The sequence below is a fragment of the Nicotiana sylvestris genome, chromosome 10 (assembly GCF_000393655.2).
Source record: "Nicotiana sylvestris chromosome 10, ASM39365v2, whole genome shotgun sequence".
NCBI lineage: Eukaryota > Viridiplantae > Streptophyta > Magnoliopsida > Solanales > Solanaceae > Nicotiana > Nicotiana sylvestris.
In genome coordinates this window covers 42,773,068-42,792,970 of record NC_091066.1, presented here as the reverse complement: position 1 = coordinate 42,792,970, position 19,903 = coordinate 42,773,068, and the positions used below count along the sequence as shown (strand labels likewise).

Genomic DNA, 19,903 nt, shown 5'->3' with positions numbered 1-19,903 from the left:
TAGTGATGTTAAAAGTCTCAAGTGTCAGATAAACTCCCTCTTAGCATCTGGCGCATTTCCTATGCCCCGTTCTCCAGCATCTGATGATAACTAAGGAGTAGTTTCTTTTATTAGCTTGTCTTGGATGGTACTTGGATGTTGAATTTTTTGAGTTTTTGTTCTACTTTTGGATTAGTTGGATTAATTATGAATTGGATTGATTAGTTGTTGTTTATGAAATGAATTGAATTGCATGTTGAATTTGGTATTTGAATGTTTAATTATATTTAGTCTTTTATTGTTGGTTGTACTTTCTATTTGGCAGGTGGTTTAGTTCTAAAAATAGATTTGGCCATGAAGATATTTTCTAGATTTCCCACCAACTCCGTGGGAATTTTGTGCATTTTTTTCCCGGAATTTCAGCATTTTCCACTAATTTTCGTGGGAATGCTCATATGTTTATATTCAGCTTATGCATCTTTTCCACTACTTCCATGGGTAAAATAAAAAAAAATATCTAAATTATTTTTAGTATTTCCCATGGATTCGGTGGGAAACTTAAGAAAATTAAATTAAATTATTTTCTTACTTTTCCCACGACGTTCGTAGGAAGTTGTACGTGGTGACCGCACCAAATCATCAGTGGGAAACTCGTTGGGAATTACCCACGAATGTCGTGGGAAACTATTTTCCCACCAGCCATTTTCCTACCGAGCGTCTCTCCTGGGAATGTCGTGGGAATATTGAAATTTCACACAGATTTCCCACCGATTCTTCCCTGGGAAAAGACTGCATTTCTAGTAGTGAAACCACCTCAAAACTCCACCAAATCATTCCAAAACTGAGATTCAAACACCTTAAGTTGTACCAAAGCTATTACAGCAACACCCACTAAAAAAGCAAAAAATTGACCTTTTTTTAAGCTACAAATAACTAATTGTAGCTAATATTGATAATATTTGACTAATATTAATAATATTTTATAAATTGATCGATTTTTATACTAACATATATATATAAATATATATATATATATATATATATAAAGAGAAAACATAAAAGATGAGTTGGCACCTCTCTTTGGCCAAGGATCCTATTTATCTATTTTCTCCTTTTTTTTTTGAATTTTTCTCATTCTTTCCCAATTTCATACTCTTTGTATGCTTTCAATGTGGTATTAGAGGAGACTAAAGCAGTTTCTATTGTCTAATTAAATTTTCCTAATTATACCTCCCATTCTTTCTCTTCTTCTAAGCGATTACGTTTTGTATGGAAATGACATTGAAATATTTAAAGACCCTACTTTGTCATCATTACATTTCAAGGTGTACATGTTGTTTTCACTTTTTTTTTTCTTTGTTTATTTTTTTCCTTTTCAATCTTTGTTTGGATATAGTATTTTACGTCTCAGTGCTTCATTCTTGCTTATGCCCACATTTGACTTGGTTCATTAGCATAAGAGATGTTAATAAATTACGAGAGATTTTTTTAGGTGGTAGTTCTATTGAACTTAGAGCTATTTTGTTGGAAAAGAAATTATATGTACATAGTATTCTCGTGTTGAGTTTAAATTGTCCCATTTTCTATTGTTGTGAATAGAAAAGTTTGCAGCAAAAGGGAATCAATGTGATTATCATTTTTCATAATTGTACTAACTATTTTAGTATTTCTTTAATTGCAGATACACCATAAAAATTTCTGTTAAAAACATGAGGACATGAAGGAAGCCTGGATCAGGATATTGAGCAAATTTCATTACTCTTAATATGATATTATGAAAGATTTAGTTAATGATTATAAGGCCAGGTAAAATTCTGCATGATGTCTTTTATTTCTCTTGCAACTCTTTCTTTTCAGAATTTATTTATAATTAGAACTAAAGGTTTACATGGTTGAATGACAGTTTTCAGCAGAAAACAGACTTGCAATAAGAAATTGATACAAGTGTAAGTGTTGCTGCAGGCTTCAATAGTTTCTTTACCATTTTGCTTGCTTATTCAAGGTTTTTCAAATGAGTTCGGGTATTTTTTTTCTCATTTTTGGACATTTTTTTCCCTTTAGTGAAGATGCATATGCAACAAAACCTTTTTCTTAGCCACTGGAACCATAGAGAGTAAAAACATATTTTATATGAACATAGAATATTAATTATTCACAAAAATTTTATATGGACATAGAATACAAATTATTCAAAAATAAAACTTATGCAGGATACAAATTATTCAGAAAATATAACTCTTGCAGGATTTACATCTCCTCACTTTCTCCTTTATAACATTTTCATTTGTTTTCAAAGAGATCGGCGATTAGACTTTCAGTTTAAGCTCTTGTGGATTCTGTTTTCCTGACCATCCATTTTTTATGAAGTTCTATATTGGATTTGTAGGAGAACTTTCAATAAAAAAGAATATTTTTTTTAATTTTTTTATTTTGCACAATTTGAAATAATTTGATGATATTGAGGGTAAAAAGACATAATACTATAACGTCGGATTGATTGGTTATGGGATGTTACGAAAGTGATAAGAAAAATGAAGTAGAGTATGGACCTTTTTAATTGAAAATAAATGGATAGAAAAGTATGAAAGTTGGAAAATACAAAAGAATAGGAAGGGAAGAAATTCATTTGATTTTTGTAGATTTGTGATATTTTCCCTCCCTTTAATTCATCTTTCTTCTTTTTGCTTCTTGATTTTAAACATGGAGAAAATTATGAAAATAATAAAATTTAACTCTATAATGAAAAGGAAAAAGTTAAATACTTATATACATGTATAATTTACACATTACCACATAGAGATCATTCTTTATTGAAATTAATTTATTCACGTATATGCTTTTTAAGAAAAAAATTAGCTTGACCTACTCTATTATACAAAAATCAAAATTTGAGAAAAACACAAATTAAGTGTTAATCTAATTCATTTGAATTGAAAATAGTATTTCAAATGTTTAAATTATAAAATATTTGTATTATTCCAATACTATTTTTTTGTAAATTAATATTAAATCTATTAAGGTCTTTTAGTCAAATTCACGAGTTTACCTATAAGCAAGCATAACTGGTAATTTCCCTTCTTGGCCTACTTTGCTTGATTAGTCGAATCACAGCTACCCAAGAGCCAAGGGGCAAACAAGGGAACATAGCCTAGCCCAGTTCAGACTAGAGCCCAAAAGAAAAAGAAAAAGAAAAAGGCAATAAAGATGCATGGATCGTAATCCGTGTCATCTGTCTAAAGCCAAATCATCACCGTCATTTGTCACACAATCTAACGGTTCACATTCGCGTGCGCCACGATTTTCCCCTAAAATATTCAAATTTTCATCCTCCTCCCAAATCTCTAAAGCTTCTCCCTCCCAAATTTCCACTATATATACACATCTTCCTTCTTCACCACAATTCACCATTAACGCAACACATTCTCTCTCTCTAGAAGATCTGAAGCAATGGCAAGAACAAAGCAAACAGCCCGAAAATCCACAGGAGGAAAGGCACCAAGGAAGCAATTAGCCACAAAAGCCGCAAGGAAATCAGCACCAGCAACCGGAGGAGTGAAGAAGCCTCACCGTTTCCGCCCCGGTACAGTGGCTCTTCGTGAGATCCGAAAGTACCAGAAGAGCACTGAGCTTTTAATCCGAAAATTACCTTTTCAAAGACTGGTCAGAGAAATTGCTCAGGATTTCAAGACGGATCTTAGGTTCCAGAGCAGTGCTGTAGCTGCACTACAAGAAGCTGCTGAGGCTTACTTGGTGGGCCTCTTTGAGGATACAAATCTGTGTGCTATTCACGCTAAAAGGGTGACTATTATGCCTAAGGATATTCAGTTGGCTAGGCGTATTAGGGGTGAAAGGGCTTAATGTTTTGTTGTTATGTTTTCTGTGTTTAGGGTTATGGTGAATGTGGTATGTGATGGTGTTTAGTTGTTTTTTGCTTGAAATGTAATGAAAACTTTTGTTAATGAAAGTCACAGTGTTATTGGTTGAAATGTCTATTAGTTTTATTTTGTTCAATCTGTTTGAATTTTTCTTTTTCTTCTTTATTGCTTTACGCTGTTCTGTAATTCTCTAGATGGCATAAATCTCTACCATAAATGTAGGTATAATAGGCCAAAGTCCAATGACAGATTGTTGTGTAGCATGTTAATATTGCAAATGGAATATTGTTAGTTAATAGAATGGTGCCAAAGAATACCACATTTTGAATAGGAATCATAAACCAGTCAATGTTAAACGGTAATCTCTATGATTGGAGATAAAACAAAAATGGATTAACAAAAATACTAAATGGCTAACACAATACCACAATTGACCTAACCATTCTAACAGAATACAGTGGAAATCTTAATTCTGACTTGAAGAACACTGCCTTGGCAAAACTAAGGCAGCAAGATGGTTGATAATCTCAGAATTGCATGCATCTGGATTGATCTTTATAACACAATTTGTGCCCAAGGAAGCCAATGTTGTGGTATCTTCATTTAACCCCAAAGTACAAACTCGACACTGCTTGAGATTTATCATGCTGGCTAGTGCTCAAATGCGTAACACTCCATTCCTAAATTGACTATCATGAGCAATGGCTGAATGATAATGTTGATCTTATTCGTGTGCATCTTGGTGGAGGCGCTGCTGGGGGTATCACAAATGATATAGATAGCTGATTTGAAGTTGGAATCAGATCATGTGTCAGCACCCACAGCCTATATCTTGAACTTTACTCGCCGCTTGAGCACCTGAATCTATCAGCTACAGTACTATAAAGTTGCTCAAAAGTGAAGTTCTTCAGTCCAAATATAAAAAGTTCAATACTCTGACATCTCCAAATTCTTGGCAATAGGGGCTACTTAGGGGTTCAAACGCCAGCATTTCCATATCCAGTGCTTCTGAAAATATAAACACCATCAATAGGAAACAGATAGCAAGCATCGACATGAGCAATAAGTACAATAAACAACTTAAACTCAGGCATTTCAGCTATCAAACACTATGTAACCCAGAGTGCCATATCTGGAATATTAAGTAAATAAGACAGGGAAATATTAAGTTTGACAACTTTGAACTAGTCTTTCATGCACTATGGAATGAAAAAGGAGTACCCTTTCCCACAAGGAAAGGCAAGCTGATGCGTGAGGATATCCAGGCAAAAGTTTGACAACGGCTGCTGCAAGTTGCTATCTTTTGCTGTGTCACGTCCTCAACAAACTTGGTACCACTGGATCGATGCCCACCTTTGCCTCCACAGGGCCAAATAATAAAGAAAATCAGGCTCCTAATGTTCCACAAGAGCTCTCTGAGAAAAATATCTACTTGCTCTCCTGATACATATACAATTATGCACATTCATCAATAAGCACATTGAAGAGACAAAGATATGGACTGCAATGGAACAAAGGCAAAGTGTAGAAAAATCAGAGAACTAAAGAAGCACCATTTATTGATTTCGTCTCTTTACCTTGAGCCGAAAGGCCTTATCCACTGATTGGTGAAGGACTTAGGTAAGACTAAGAGATAAGGAGAAGCAGGGAGAAGAGGGTTAATGTTGCTTGGAATGGGCAGGTCCTCCTTTTTGGTACGTTCATGGTATCAAGAAGAGAAAGCAATCATTTCTGCAAAATGCACGTTGGTCTTTCTGACTGGTAAGTATAGCATTTTAAGATAAAAGGGGATTAGTTGCAATAGACAGATGTCAAAGTTGGCTCCATACATCAACTGGTTGTCTCATTGTTCCATTGCAGCAAGAACTTTTGTGCCATATGCTGCTATAACTCAATATCAGGTAATTTTCCACAACACAAATGAAAAAGATATTTTTGCACAACCACCTTTTGATAAGGTAGAAGAGAAAACTAACAAAGTAACAATCTGTTTATTTCATACCTAAATGAGTTCACAAATCCATTTGAAAATATCTAGCTTTTGTTTCTGGTTGCCTCTAATAGACTGACTTGTTCCTGTAAATGGTTTAGAAACAAAGGTAGACAGGCAGACCCATTATCAACCGAGTTTGAAGCTGAAACGACAGATTTTTTGGTCATAAAAAGATTGACATAAACCAATATATTCTCTAGCTCTATTAAACCAAATCTCCCTTTATTTCCATCCCATTTGGCATAATCGCAGGGAGTTGTACTAAGATGCCGAAGGTGAAGAGATCCAATTATTTTATTCAAACTTAGGAGATCTGATATGGCCAAGTGCAGTTTCATTGTTTTGAAGACACCCTCCTACCACAATTGGGAATTTTTTTTACAGAAAATTGTGACAAGGAGTGTCTAAACTAGAATATGTAGTGTTTATTAAGTCAAGATCTCCAAAATCCCAATACAAGAAGCAAGGTAATCAGACATCTTAGCTAAAGTTGAATATGACATTTCTATCTAAATAACAAGTGATGAGCTCCAACCATACGCTACGTCAAGCTAACATTACCTATCACAAACCCAGTATCGAATTGGTCAGGGACGTAGGGCATGGGTATTGAACATAACCCATCCCTCTAGTCTTCCAACTGTACATATGAGCTAATTAAAATGGTTATATGAAGACTCCGCGAGTCATGACACTGTTGACATACAAGTTGTCTAGTACATGTATACACATGTACTACATAATAGCTAGCACATGTATATGAGTTGTATAGTAGGTGTAATACAAGTTGTGTAGCACATGTATACACATGTACTACATCATAGCTAGCACATGTATATGAGTTGTATAGTAGGTGTAATTAGATGTATGACAACTAATAGATTAGGTGAATTAGTATTATAAATAGGCCTTGTAATCCTCTCTTCTAGATATGAAATATAGAACTTCTTTGGTTTCTAACATGGTATCAGAGCATTGAAGTTTTTTCATCAGTTTGTTGTTGGGAATTTTTTTTCCCCGTTCGAATTATTTTTGTTCAGAACAGTCTTTCGCTGCTTTGATTCTATTTCACTATTTCCGGCCATTTTTTGCCCCGGCCGCTTCTTTACAGATTTTTCTACTCACTATTCCGACCAAAGTGGTACTGTCAGAATTTTTTTTTCCTGAAAACTTTCATTTTCCAAGATCACTGTTCCGGCACTGTTCTGGCACTGTTCACTGTACTGTTCACTGCACTGTTCAAATATTACTATTCACCGTTCATTGTACTGTTCAAATATCATTGTTCACTGTTCACTGCACTGTTCAAATTTCACTGCACTGTTCTTGACTATTTGATTCTGCTATTATTCGGGTGCAAGATGACTGAAACGAAACCTACCGTTGATGTCATTCCGGTTATGTCCAAAATTACGGAGAATAAGTTCATGGGTTCCAATTACATGGATTGGAGTAAGACGATCCGTCTCTATTTGCGGAGCATCGACAAAGAGAACCACTTGGTTGATGATCCACCCAAGGATGAGACTAAATCAGTCTGGTTAAAGGAGGATGCAAAATTGTTTCTCCAAATCAAGAATTCGATGCACAGTGAGGTAAATGATCTAGTTTCTCATTGTGATTATGTGAAGGATCTAATGGATTATTTAGATTTTTTGTACTCTGGCAAAGGAAACTTGTCTCGCATGTATGATGTGTGCCAGGCATTTTACCATCCATCCATGCAAGATCGCTCTCTCACCACTTACTTCTCAGAGTTTAAGAAGGTGTATGATGAGCTTAATGTTATATTGCCGTTTAGTCCAGATGTGAAGGTACAACAGGCTCAGCGTGAATAACTGGCGGTCATGAGTTTCCTTTCTGGTCTTTCTCCCGAATTTGAAGGGGCCAAATCGCAGATTTTATCTGGGACTGCTATCTCTTCCTTGAAAGAGGCCTTTACAAGAGTGTTGCGTACTGAAAAGTCTCATCCAGGTCCGACAGCCACGATCGATAGTGGTGCTCTGCTTAGCCGCGTCCAAAAGAATAGGAGTCATAGTAATCGCAATCGGAGTAGTGATAGTCGAGACCTAAAGCAAGGGGAAGTTGAATGTTTTTATTGTCATGATCTCGGTCATACCATACGTTACTGTGTGAAGCTTCAGAATAAGAACAAAAGATCTCAGTATGCCAACATCGCCACTTCCGAGACTATTTCACCATCTCAGTCATCATCTCCTCCTATCAATACTATCCCCGAGTCAGGTAAAACCACTAAGTGTCTCCTCTCTTCGTCATCCAAATGGGTCATTGATTCTGGTGCCATAGATCATATGACAGGTAACTCTAAACTCTTTTTCACTTTTTAGTCACATACCCAATGCTCCACAGTTACTTTAGCCAATGGGTCTACCTCATATGTTTTAGGGTCTAGCACTGTTAACCCAACATCTTCTCTTTCCCTTAGTTCCGTCTTAAATTTTCCTGATTTTTCTTTCAATCTAATATCTGTCAGTAAACTTACTCGTACTCTAAATTGTTGTGTCTCATTTTTTCCCAATTATTGTCTTTTTCAGGATCTTACGACGAAGCAGATTATTGGTAAAGGTTCTGAGTCTGGGGGTCTCTATGTTCTTGAATCACAGGTGCCGAAATCCATTTCTTGTTCAACTGTGTTGTCTCCCTTTGATGTACACTGTCGATTGGGTCATCCATCCTTGTCTAGTTTGAAGAAGTTATATCCTCAGTTTCAGAGTATTTCCTCTTTAGATTGTGAGTCATGTCAGTTTGCTAAACACCATCGCCTTCCTAAAGTTTCTAGAGTCAATAAACGGGTCGACTTACCTTTTGAGTTAGTTCACACCGATGTTTGGGGTCCATGTCCTATTATCTCTAAAACTGGTTTTAGATATTTTGTTACCTTTGTGGATGATCATTCTCGTGTTACTTGGTTATATTTAATGAAAAATCGTTCGGAGTTGTTTTCAATTTTTTGTGCTTTTTGTGCTGAAATAAAAACTCATTTTAATGTTTCCGTTCGTAATTTAAGGAGTGACAATGCAAAAGAATATTTTTCGAATTTGTTTAAAGATTATATGGCTACAAATGATATTCTACATCAATCTTCTTGTGTTGACACCCCTTCTCAAAATGGGGTTGCAGAACGAAAAAATAGACATCTTCTTGAAGTAGGCCGAGCACTCCTCTTTCAAATGAAAATGCCAAAATGTTTTTGGGCTGATGCCGTCTCTACAGCTTGTTTTTTAATAAATCGTTGGGCTGATGCCGTCTCTACAGCTTGTTTTTTAATAAATCGTATGCCATCTTCTGTACTTCATGGTAATATTCCTTACAACATTCTTTTTTCCTCTAAGCCATTATTTCCTATTGAACCCAAAATATTTGGTTGTACTTGTTTTGTTCGTGATGTTCGTCCACAGGTAACTAAATTAGATCCAAAGGCCCTTAAGTGTGTGTTCTTAGGGTACTCACGTCTTCAGAAAGGTTATCGGTGTTATTCTCCAGATCTCAAAAGGTACTTAGTGTCTGCCGATGTCACATTCCATGAAAATTATCCGTTCTTTTCTTCATATGTTTATAACAGTCCTGAGGAAGAAGATGATACTTTGGTCTACACTGTCACACATCCAGTTAGTTCTCCAACACCTCTTCCTCAGTCACCCGTTTCCCTCGATTGACCATCCGAGCAGCCACCTGTTCTTCGTGTGTATACCAGGCGACAACAAACCTCAGAACTCGATCCTTTACCTACTTATGGTTCGTCGGTAGATCCAACCTCATGTGTTTCAGATCCTAGTTTGGATCTTCCTATTGCCATTCGCAAAGGTACACGACAATGTACTTATCCTATTTCTTCTTTTGTGTCTTATGACCATTTGTCTACTTCTTCTAGCTCGTTTATTGCATCATTAGATTCTGCTAGGATACCTAAAACTGTTCGTGAAGCATTGTCCCACCCAGGTTGGCATGATGCAATGATAGAAGAGATGATGACTTTAGATGAGAATAGTACTTGGGAGTTGGCCGATCTGCCCACTAAGAAAAAGGCTATTGGGTGCAAGTGGGTATTTGCTGTTAAGTTTAACTCTGATGGGACAGTAGCTCGCCTTAAGGCACGCCTTGTTGCAAAAGGGTATGCACAGATCTATGGAGTCGACTATTTGGATACTTTTTCCCCGGTCACCAAGTTAGCTTCTGTTCGATTATTTATTTCCATGGCAGCTACTTATGATTGGCCTCTGCATCAGCTTGATATAAAGAATGCTTTTCTACATGGAGATCTTCAGGAAGAAGTATATATGGAGCAACCACCTGGGTTTGTTGCTCAGGGGGAGTGTGGAAAGGTATGTCGTCTTCGAAAATCTCTTTATGGGCTGAAACAGAGTCCCCGTGCTTGGTTTGGCAGATTTAGTGAGGCTGTTCTAGAATATGGGATGAAGAAAAGCAATTGCGATCATACGGTGTTTTATAAAAAGTCTGATGATGGTATTCTTTTATTGGTAGTATATGTTGATGACATCGTTATTACTGGAAGTGATATTACAGGAATTTCAACTCTAAAGTCTTTCCTTCACACTCAATTTCAGACGAAAGATTTAGGGCAACTAAAGTATTTTTTGGGAGTTGAAGTTACACGGAGCAAGAAAGGCATCTTCTTGTCCCAAAGGAAATATACTCTTGACTTGTTAGCTGAAACTGGAAAGTTGGGATCTAAACCATGCAGCATGCCAATGGTTCCTAACACACAACTCGTGAAAGAAGACGGTGAGTTATTCGAAGATCCAAAGAAATATAGGAGATTGGTTGGGAAACTGAACTATCTTACAGTAACTCGTCCCGATATCGCATACTCTGTCAGCATTGTGAGTCAGTTTATGTCTTCCCCAACAGTCAGGCATTGGGCGGCTCTGGAGCAGATTCTTTGTTATCTAAAGGGATCTCCAGGACGGGGTCTAGTATATAAGAATAATGAACACACTAACATTGAGTGTTTCACAGATGCAGATTGGGCAGGGTCAAAAGCCGATAGGAGATCCACGACAGGATATTGCGTTTTTGTTGGTGGAAACTTGATTTCGTGGAAGAGTAAGAAACAAAATGTCGTATCTCGATCTAGTGCGGAAGCAGAATACAGAGCTATGGCACAATCTGTGTGTGAGGTTGTATGGGTACATCAACTATTAAGTGAAGTTGGCTTCCAAACTACATTGCCAGCAAAGTTGTGGTGTGATAATCAAGCTGCTCTTCATATCTCCTCTAATCCTGTATTTCACGAAAGGACTAAGCACATTGAAATAGATTGTCACTTTGTTCGTGAAAAGATTCAACAAAAGCTCATCTCTACAGGTCATGTTAGAACTGGAGATCAATTGGGAGACATTTTCACAAAAGCTTTGAATGAAGCTCGAGTTGAATATATCTGTAACAAGTTGGGCATGATCAATATATATGCTCCAACTTGAGGGGGAGTGTTGACATACAAGTTGTCTAGCACATGTATACACATGTACTACATAATAGCTAGCACATGTATATGAGTTGTATAGTAGGTGTAATACAAGTTGTGTAGCACATGTATACACATGTATTACATCATAGCTAGCACATGTATATGAGTTGTATAGTACATGTAATTAGGTGTATGACAACTAATAGATTAGGGAATTAGTATTATAAATAGGCCTTGTAATCTTCTCTTCTAGATATGAAATATAGAACTTCTTTGGTTTCTAACAGACACAATTAAGACTTTACAGTTCTTCTTCAAAGACAATTCAGCAGATCGCAAGTCCAAGGAATAAATTTGAAGTAGCAAATAAGGATATAAAAATTGAAGGACAGCACAAGAAATTTGCACCGATGTCTATAATCGTCTAAGCTTCCTTTATCTCAACTTGTGATATTTACTCTCCAATTTTGCAGCTAGAAAGCTGCAAAAGATGAAACTCTCAACAGGAATTAAGTATTCATTTAAGCATCAAGGATCCAGTTTTTTTTTTTTTTTGAAAAAATAAAAGCATTGCAACGTAGCTGAGGATGTTTTCCACTAAAAAATTATACTTTTTGAATAAACATCAAAATAAACATACGCCTTAAAGGAAACTGAGTGCAGTAACACATATTTAATGCTTCCCATAATCTTAAAACCCCAATACCAATCAACAGATTATACTAGAATCAGTAAATAGTGTTTTTCCAGATGATGATATCCATACTGCTAATAGCGGATAGACACATACGCTTTGCCAAAGAACTGAAATACTTTCACTTTCAATGTCAAAAAGGGCCCAAGAAGGATAAACAGTGGATCCTACATGAAATGTCAACAGCCTGCCTTAGATGTCCCTATTTCGAACTTGATACTCGTTTAAAATCAGTAACTGCTTTGAGCTTTCTTAATCATCGCTTATTCATCCAGAATGCTATCTGTTCAGTGTTCACTAAATGAACAATGTTAACTTATACAAGAATTTGTCACATAATGTATCAGTCTGTTTCAACATTATTGCTTAACATATTATAATACTGACTTATCTTTCAAAATGACATCGTTGTACCCAAATATTCTTACAAAACAAGCGATCAACTGTTCCTGTATCACTTCTTCAGCAGGAAGCTCTACATCTGCCTCTTTCTTCAAAGATGTGACATCTTTATCCGCAATCCCGCAAGGCACAATATGCTTAAAGTAGTTTAAATCAGGATCCATGTTGAATGCTAATCCATGAGACGTAATCCCAGATGAAATTCTAACTCCAATTGCACCAATCTTTCTGTCCTCGACCCAAACCCCTGTTTCACATCTTTTTCCAACCTGTGCTTTCACACCATATATAGATGCTAATTCAATCATGGTTAGCTCAAGCTTCTCCACATATGTTCGAGCCCCCAAACCAATATCTCTCAATGAAACAATCGGATACAAGATCGCCTGGTGAGGACCATGAAAAGTAATGTCACCTCCTCGTTGTGTATAGTGAAGTTCAACCCCCATGGCTTTGAGCTCCGAATCAGGTATGAGTAGATTGTGAACTGTTTGCCTTTTGCCAAGAGTATAAGTAGGTGGATGTTGAAGAGATAATAGGGTGTCAGTAATTTTAAGGGCTTTTCTATCAGATGCTAGCTTCTCTTGCAGCTTCAGTGCCTCCAAGTAATTGACCGTGCCCATTTTCCAAACCTCAACGCTTCGCCTCATTCTTCTGTAAATCATGGAACAATCAGTCATTCATGGTAATTCAGAAAACACTGATGCCACAAACAAAACTAGGAATTCCCTATTGTTGAACACTGAAGATTGAAGATGAAGACACAACCAAAATTTGTTATTGAGAGAGAATTGAAAATGTGGAATTTTGCCAAGGTGGAGATTTGTTGAAGTTTGGCAAAATGCCAAAGTCCCACATTGGTTGGGAGTTAAGTTTGGAGGGGATTTTTCCCCTATAAAAGAAGGCCTAATGTTTAGGATTGAGACACACCTCTCATTTGCCTTCTCATCTGTTTAAGGCATTTGTATCTTCTCTCTTTAGTATTATTTCACTTGTATTTTTGGAGTGGAATAAAATATTGGTTGTGTCCGAGGAGTAGGCAAAATTAGCCGAACCTCGTAAATTCTGGTGTTCCCTTTATTGTTGCTTTATTGTCTTATTTATTATTTGGTGGCTGTCATAATTTTTGGTATAGTAGTTGTGACTTATTCACACTATATACATTTGGCTTCCGCAACAATTGGTATCAGAGCCAAGGTACTGTCTAAGTATGCTCTGTGGTTGCAGCATAGTCTGATCTTCCACATCAGAAAAGATTTATCTTGGTAACTGAGTCAAGGTTCTGTCTGAGTATGCTCTGTGGTTGCAGCTTAGTCTGATCTTCCACACCAGAAAGGAAATAATCTTGATTTGTGTCGTCAGCTATTAAATAATATTTGTGTCAAAGATGGGAGACAATAAACAAGAAGAATCTACATCAAGTGTCAACAATACGTCATCATTGGCATCTTCGCTTATGACAAGAATTGTGTCAAATGCGAAATTTGCGGTCGAAATATTTGACGGGTCCGGACATTTTGGGATGTGGCAAGGCGAGGTTCTAGATGTCCTTTTTCAACAAGGGCTAGATCTGGCCATTGAAGAAAAGAAACCAGATGTTATTGGAGAAGAAGATTGGAGAATTATCAACCGTGTTGCTTGCGGTACCATTCGATCCTACCTTGCTAGAGAGCAGAAATATCCATACACAAAGGAAACTTCTGCAAGTAAATTATGGAAAGCACTGGAGGATAAATTTTTGAAGAAAAACAGTCAAAATAAATTGTACATGAAGAAGAGACTGTTTCACTTCACCTATGTTCCTGGTACCACGATGAATGAACATATCACCAGTTTCAATAAGTTGGTTACAGATTTGCAAAATATGGATACAACTTATGATGATGGTGACTTGGCCTTGATGTTGTTGGCGTCACTTCCTGATGAGTACGAGCACCTTGAAACTACTCTACTCCATGGAAATGACGAAGTTTCTCTCAGAGAAGTTTGTTCGGCTTTGTACAGCTATGAACAAAGAAAGCGAGAAAAACAGAAGGGCGGAGAAGGAGAAGCACTATTTGTGAGGGGTCATCCTCAAAATCAAACGAGGACAAAGAAGGGAAGATCCAAGTCAAGATCCAGACCCAGCAAAGATGAATGTGCCTTTTGTCGAGAAAAAGGGCACTGGAAGAAAGACTGTCCGAAGTTGAAGAATAAGGCCAAACATAACAATGGAAAGGCCATTATGGATTCAAATGTAGCTGATTGTGATGATTCAGACTTCTCATTAGTTACAACAGAGTCATCAACATCATCAGACATATGGTTGATGGACTCGGCTTGTAGCTATCATATGTGTCCCAACAGGGACTGGTTCATGGAATTTCAAGAAGGAGAATATGGAGTCATCCACACAGCGGATAACAGCCCTCTTACCTCATATGGCATTGGTTCAATACGATTAAGGAACCATGATGGAATGATCAGAACATTGATAGATGTTCGATATGTACCGGATTTGAAGAAGAATCTCATCTCTGTGGGAGCCCTAGAATCAAAAGGGTTCAAAATCATTGCAGAAAATGGAGTGATGAGAGTATGCTCCGGTGCACTAGTGGTAATGAAGGCTAATCGGAAGAATAATAATATGTACCGCTATCGTGGCAGTACAGTTATTGGGACAGCGACAGTAACATCCAGTGACGACAAAGAGGCAGAAGCAACCAAGCTATGGCACATGCGCTTGGGACATGCTGGAGGAAAATCCTTGAAAACTCTATCAGATCAAGGATTGTTAAAAGGAGTAAAGGCTTGCAACTTGGAGTTTTGTGAGCATTGTGTCAAAGGGAAACAGACAAGGGTTAAATTTGGTACAGCGATCCATAATACTAAAGGCATTTTGGATTATGTACACTCTGATGTTTGGGGTCCTTCCAAAACACCTTCATTGGGTGGGAAGCACTATTTTGTAACCTTTGTTGATGATTTTTCTCGAAGAGTGTGGGTGTATACAATGAAAAACAAAGATGAAGTGCTGGGAATTTTTCTCAAATGGAAGACGATGGTGGAGAATCAAACAGGCAGGAGGATCAAGTGTATTCGCACAGACAATGGAGGTGAATACAAAAATGATCATTTCAATAAGGTCTGTGAAAATGATGGCATCGTCCGACACTTCACTGTTAGACATACACCACAACAGAATGGAGTGGCAGAACGTATGAACCGGACCTTGCTGGAGAAGGTACGGTGTATGTTGTCCAATGCTGGCTTGGGCAAAGAATTTTGGGCTGAGGCAATTACATATGCATGTCACCTCATTAATCGTCTACCATCTGCTGCTATTGATGGCAAAACACCATTTGAAAAATGGTACGGAAAACCTGCTGTAGATTATAACTCTTTGCACGTGTTTGGCTCAACTGCATATTATCATGTGACGGAGTCAAAATTGGATCCAAGGGCAAAGAAGGCTATTTTTATGGGAATTACTTCTGGAGTCAAAGGATATCGCTTATGGTGCCCTATGACAAAGAAAGTAATATTCAGCAGAGATGTTACCTTTGATGAATTTGCTATGGTAAATAAGGTAACAGAAGATACCAAACAAAATGAAGGTGCTTCTAAGCAGGTGGAGTTTGAGGGAAAATTTATTTTTCCTACACAAGAAGCAGAGGAGGAAACAAATGAAGATTACCCTCTGGAAGGAGAGCCAGTAGAGGAGATTCCAACTCAGGAATCTCAACAACAACTTGAATCAATAGCAACCAGCAGGCCAAAAAGAACAATAACGAAACCTGTTCGTCTCATAGAGACGGTTGCTTGTGCAACCTCAATTGTAGCTGATGATGTTCCTACTACTTATAAAGACGCTGTCCAAAGTTCAGAAGAAGATAAGTGGAGGATTGCCATGAATGATGAAATACAGTCCCTTCATCAGAATCATACATGGAGATTGGCCAATCTCCCGAAGGGAAAGAAAGCAATTGGGTGCAAATGGGTATTTGCAAAGAAGGAAGGATTTCCTAACCAAGTAGATGTTCGCTACAAAGCAAGATTGGTGGCCAAAGGATATGCTCAAAAGGAGGGAATTGATTACAATGAAGTGTTTTCTCCAGTTGTAAAACATTCCTCCATTAGAATTATGTTGGCTTTGGTAGCACAATTGGATTTGGAACTAGTTCAGATGGATGTAAAAACTGCGTTTTTACATGGAAACTTGGAGGAGGAAATCTACATGACTCAGCCAGAAGGATTCAAAGTTGCTGGAAAAGAAAATATGGTGTGCAAACTTGAAAAATCGTTGTACGGATTGAAACAATCTTCTAGACAATGGTACAAGCGATTTGACGAGTTTATGTTGCGGCAAGGGTACAAGAGAAGCAAATACGATCATTGTGTGTATTTGCACAAGCTTAAAGATGGTTCCTTTGTATATCTTCTCCTATATGTTGATGATATGTTGATAGCTTCCAAGAATTCGGAAGAAATTGATAAGTTGAAGATTCAACTGAAGAAGGAGTTCGAGATGAAGGATTTGGGTGAGGCAAAGAAAATTCTTGGCATGGAGATAATTAGAGATAGACGTTCAAAGAAACTCTGTTTATCTCAAAAGGAATATTTGAAGAGAGTACTTCAACGTTTTGGCATAGATGACAAGACTAAGCCAGTTAGTACTCCACTTGCTTCCCATTTTAAGCTAAGTACTACTATGTCGCCAATGGATGAAGCTGAACGAGAGTATATGTCAAAGGTACCATACGCAAATGCTGTTGGTAGCTTGATGTATGCAATGGTTTGCACAAGGCCTGACATTTCACAAGCTGTTGGAGTTATTAGCAGATATATGCACAATCCAGGGAAGGAGCATTGGCAAGCTGTGAAGTGGATTCTACGGTATATTCATAATACTGTAGATGTCGGGTTAGTTTTTGAGCAGGAAGACAATCAGTTTGTAGTTGGATATTGTGACTCAGATTTTGCGGGTGATATGGACAAACGAAGATCAACTACTGGTTATGTGTTTACTTTTGCAAAGGCACCAGTTAGTTGGAAGTCTACTTTGCAGTCAACAGTTGCTTTGTCTACAACAGAGGCAGAGTACATGGCTATTACAGATGCTGTGAAAGAGGCAATTTGGCTTCAAGGATTGCTAAAGGAGCTTGGTGTTGAACAAAAAGGTATCACAATTTTTTGTGATAGTCAAAGTGCTATTCAATTAGCGAAGAACCAAGTTTATCATGCAAGGACGAAGCACATTGATGTTCGGTATCATTTCGTACGAGAAATCATAGAAGAAGGTGGAGTCACGGTGAAGAAAATTCATACTACAGAGAATCCTGCTGATATGCTGACAAAGGTGGTGACTGCGGTCAAGTTTCAACATTGTTTGGATTTGATCAACATTGTTGAACACTGAAGATTGAAGATGAAGACACAACCAAAATTTGTTATTGAGAGAGAATTGAAAATGTGGAATTTTGCCAAGGTGGAGATTTGTTGAAGTTTGGCAAAATGCCAAAGTCCCACATTGGTTGGGAGTTAAGTTTGGGGGGGATTTTTCCCCTATAAAAGAAGGCCTAATGTTTAGGATTGAAATACACCTCTCATTTGCCTTCTCATCTGTTTAAGGCATTTGTATCTTCTCTCTTTAGTATTATTTCACTTGTATTTTTGGAGTGGAATAAAATATTTGGTTGTGTCCGAGGAGTAGGCAAAATTAGCCGAACCTCGTAAATTCTGGTGTTCCCTTTATTGTTGTTTTATTGTCTTATTTATTATTTGGTGGCTGTCATAATTTTTGGTATAGTAGTTGTGACTTATTCACACTATATACATTTGGCTTCCACAACAATTGGTATCAGAGCCAAGGTACTGCTAGTACTTCCCTTGGAAACATATGAGGCAATTTGTAGGATATCCCATTACTTAATTTTGTATAATTAAGTCGAAATATCCACCAAGAACGGATTTTTTTCTTCCCGTTTACAGCCTTCTGATGGAGTTATATTTTTTGAGGATTTCTTGGCCAATAAGATAAAATTTTCAACACATTTCTAATTGTGAACGAGAGAGAAATACTTCAATACATTCTTCAGTCTAGAAAATAGAGAAACACTAGGAAAGAAAAGAAAGCTAAAGAACACATAACTCTTCAATATAAAGATGAATCAGCAACGGAGAGAACCTGGAATCAGAGGAGTGACACACCAAAAGCCTATTGTCCGATCAGTTCTCTGTTCAATTTTCGGTCCGGCGCCGGTCAGAGCAGCTGGTCCAACCCACCCACCCCTCTCCCTCTCTCTATATCTCGTTGGCTATGGCATTTGGAGAAAGGTTATGTTATGTCTCACACAAAGGGATAATACCTGTGCGAAACTAATTAACAGCTTGCCAAGTGGATGATGGTCCTTGTCAGCAAAAGTATTTCCTACTCTTTTATTTGCTTATTTTAGGGTGTATTTGGTACGAAAATATTTTCTAATTTTTTCATGTTTGGTTGGTTTATATGTTTTGGAAAATATGTTTCTTATGAACTCATTTTTCTCTAATTGGAGGAAAATATGTTCCTTATTGTCACACTTCCTTTTTACACACCCGAGAGGTATAAGGGAGTTTTTCCAATTTAAGTGACATTATTCGAAATGAGATTATTTATTTAATTCTAGAGTCGCCACTTGGAATATTTTAAATAGTGTCCCAAGTCACCGGTTTATTTTAAATCCCAAATCGAGGAAATTTTGACTTTCCTTTTTGAAGTCTGCGAACCAGAAATTCTAAGTAAGGAATTCTGTTAACCCGGGAGAAGGTGTTAGGCATTCCCGGGTTCCGTGGTTCTAGCACGGTCGCTTACCAATTTATACTCGACTTAAATTGTCTAATTACATATTTTAGAACCTATGTGCAATTATCTTTTTACCGCATTTAAATCACTTGATTTATTCGTAATTAAAGAATTGAGTTATGCGTACGATACTCTTTTCCTTTGGCACGTCAAAAATCATGTCACGCGAACGTGTCCACAATTAATAACGCTTCGTTGATTCATTAGGAAAATTTGGTTGAAGGTGCGCGAACGCATCCCTCGAGTCTTTTAAGAGTTAAATTTGCAATCATATTACGCGAAAGTATATATAATCGCAATACTAATCTAAATCGGGCCTAAAGCAAATTACGATTGTTCAAATTTTTAAAAGCAATATTTGTGAGGGTCATGGATGATTTAATTTATTTATGGCACACCTCAAACATTTTCTATAAGTGTCAGTTCTTAATCTAATCTTACGAGTGCCATGAATTATAAATTTTGTTTGGCATGACACACCTCACTTATTTTAACAAAAGGAAGTTGCGTTTTTATTTTAACAATTAATCACGCTATATTAATTATTAAGAAAGTTTTGCCGAAGTTGCGCGAACACATACCTCAATTTATTTTAGAATCATAATTATATCACGCGAACGTGTACACAATCACGATGGTTTATTTATTAATCATGCCTAAAGCATGCTACAAACATTTGTCATTTTAT

At 37.1% G+C, this 19,903-nt stretch overlaps 2 protein-coding genes and 1 long non-coding RNA gene across 3 annotated transcripts; 1 reads left to right on the top strand and 2 right to left on the bottom strand.

The window, feature by feature from the left end:
• The first annotated feature begins 3,367 nt into the window (after nucleotides 1-3,367).
• On the top strand, nucleotides 3,368-3,965 carry LOC104237845 (histone H3.2). The gene has a single exon (XM_009792075.2). It carries the CDS (start codon nucleotides 3,427-3,429, stop codon nucleotides 3,835-3,837), a length of 411 nt encoding a protein of 136 aa, XP_009790377.1. The 5' UTR covers nucleotides 3,368-3,426; the 3' UTR covers nucleotides 3,838-3,965.
• A 210-nt stretch (nucleotides 3,966-4,175) lies between these two features.
• On the bottom strand, nucleotides 4,176-6,397 carry LOC104237852 (uncharacterized). Its single transcript, XR_713742.2, has 3 exons — nucleotides 5,432-6,397; nucleotides 5,076-5,294; nucleotides 4,176-4,862 (listed from the first exon to the last, which is right to left on the bottom strand). It is a non-coding gene; the product is annotated as an uncharacterized lncRNA (long non-coding RNA).
• A 5,816-nt stretch (nucleotides 6,398-12,213) lies between these two features.
• Nucleotides 12,214-18,768, bottom strand: LOC104232182 (octanoyltransferase LIP2, mitochondrial-like). The gene is made up of 2 exons (XM_070160718.1): nucleotides 18,559-18,768; nucleotides 12,214-13,046 (listed from the first exon to the last, which is right to left on the bottom strand). The coding sequence occupies exon 2, from the start codon at nucleotides 13,040-13,042 to the stop codon at nucleotides 12,365-12,367; it is 678 nt and encodes a 225-aa protein (XP_070016819.1). The 5' UTR covers nucleotides 13,043-13,046; nucleotides 18,559-18,768; the 3' UTR covers nucleotides 12,214-12,364.
• Between the last annotated feature and the right edge of the window lie 1,135 nt (nucleotides 18,769-19,903).

Excerpts from the sequence above, each read along its gene's own strand:
- LOC104237845 (XM_009792075.2), top strand. The coding sequence starts at position 3,427 with ATGGCAAGAACAAAGCAAACAGCCCGAAAATCCACAGGAGGAAAGGCA.
- LOC104232182 (XM_070160718.1), bottom strand. The coding sequence starts at position 13,042 with ATGAGGCGAAGCGTTGAGGTTTGGAAAATGGGCACGGTCAATTACTTG.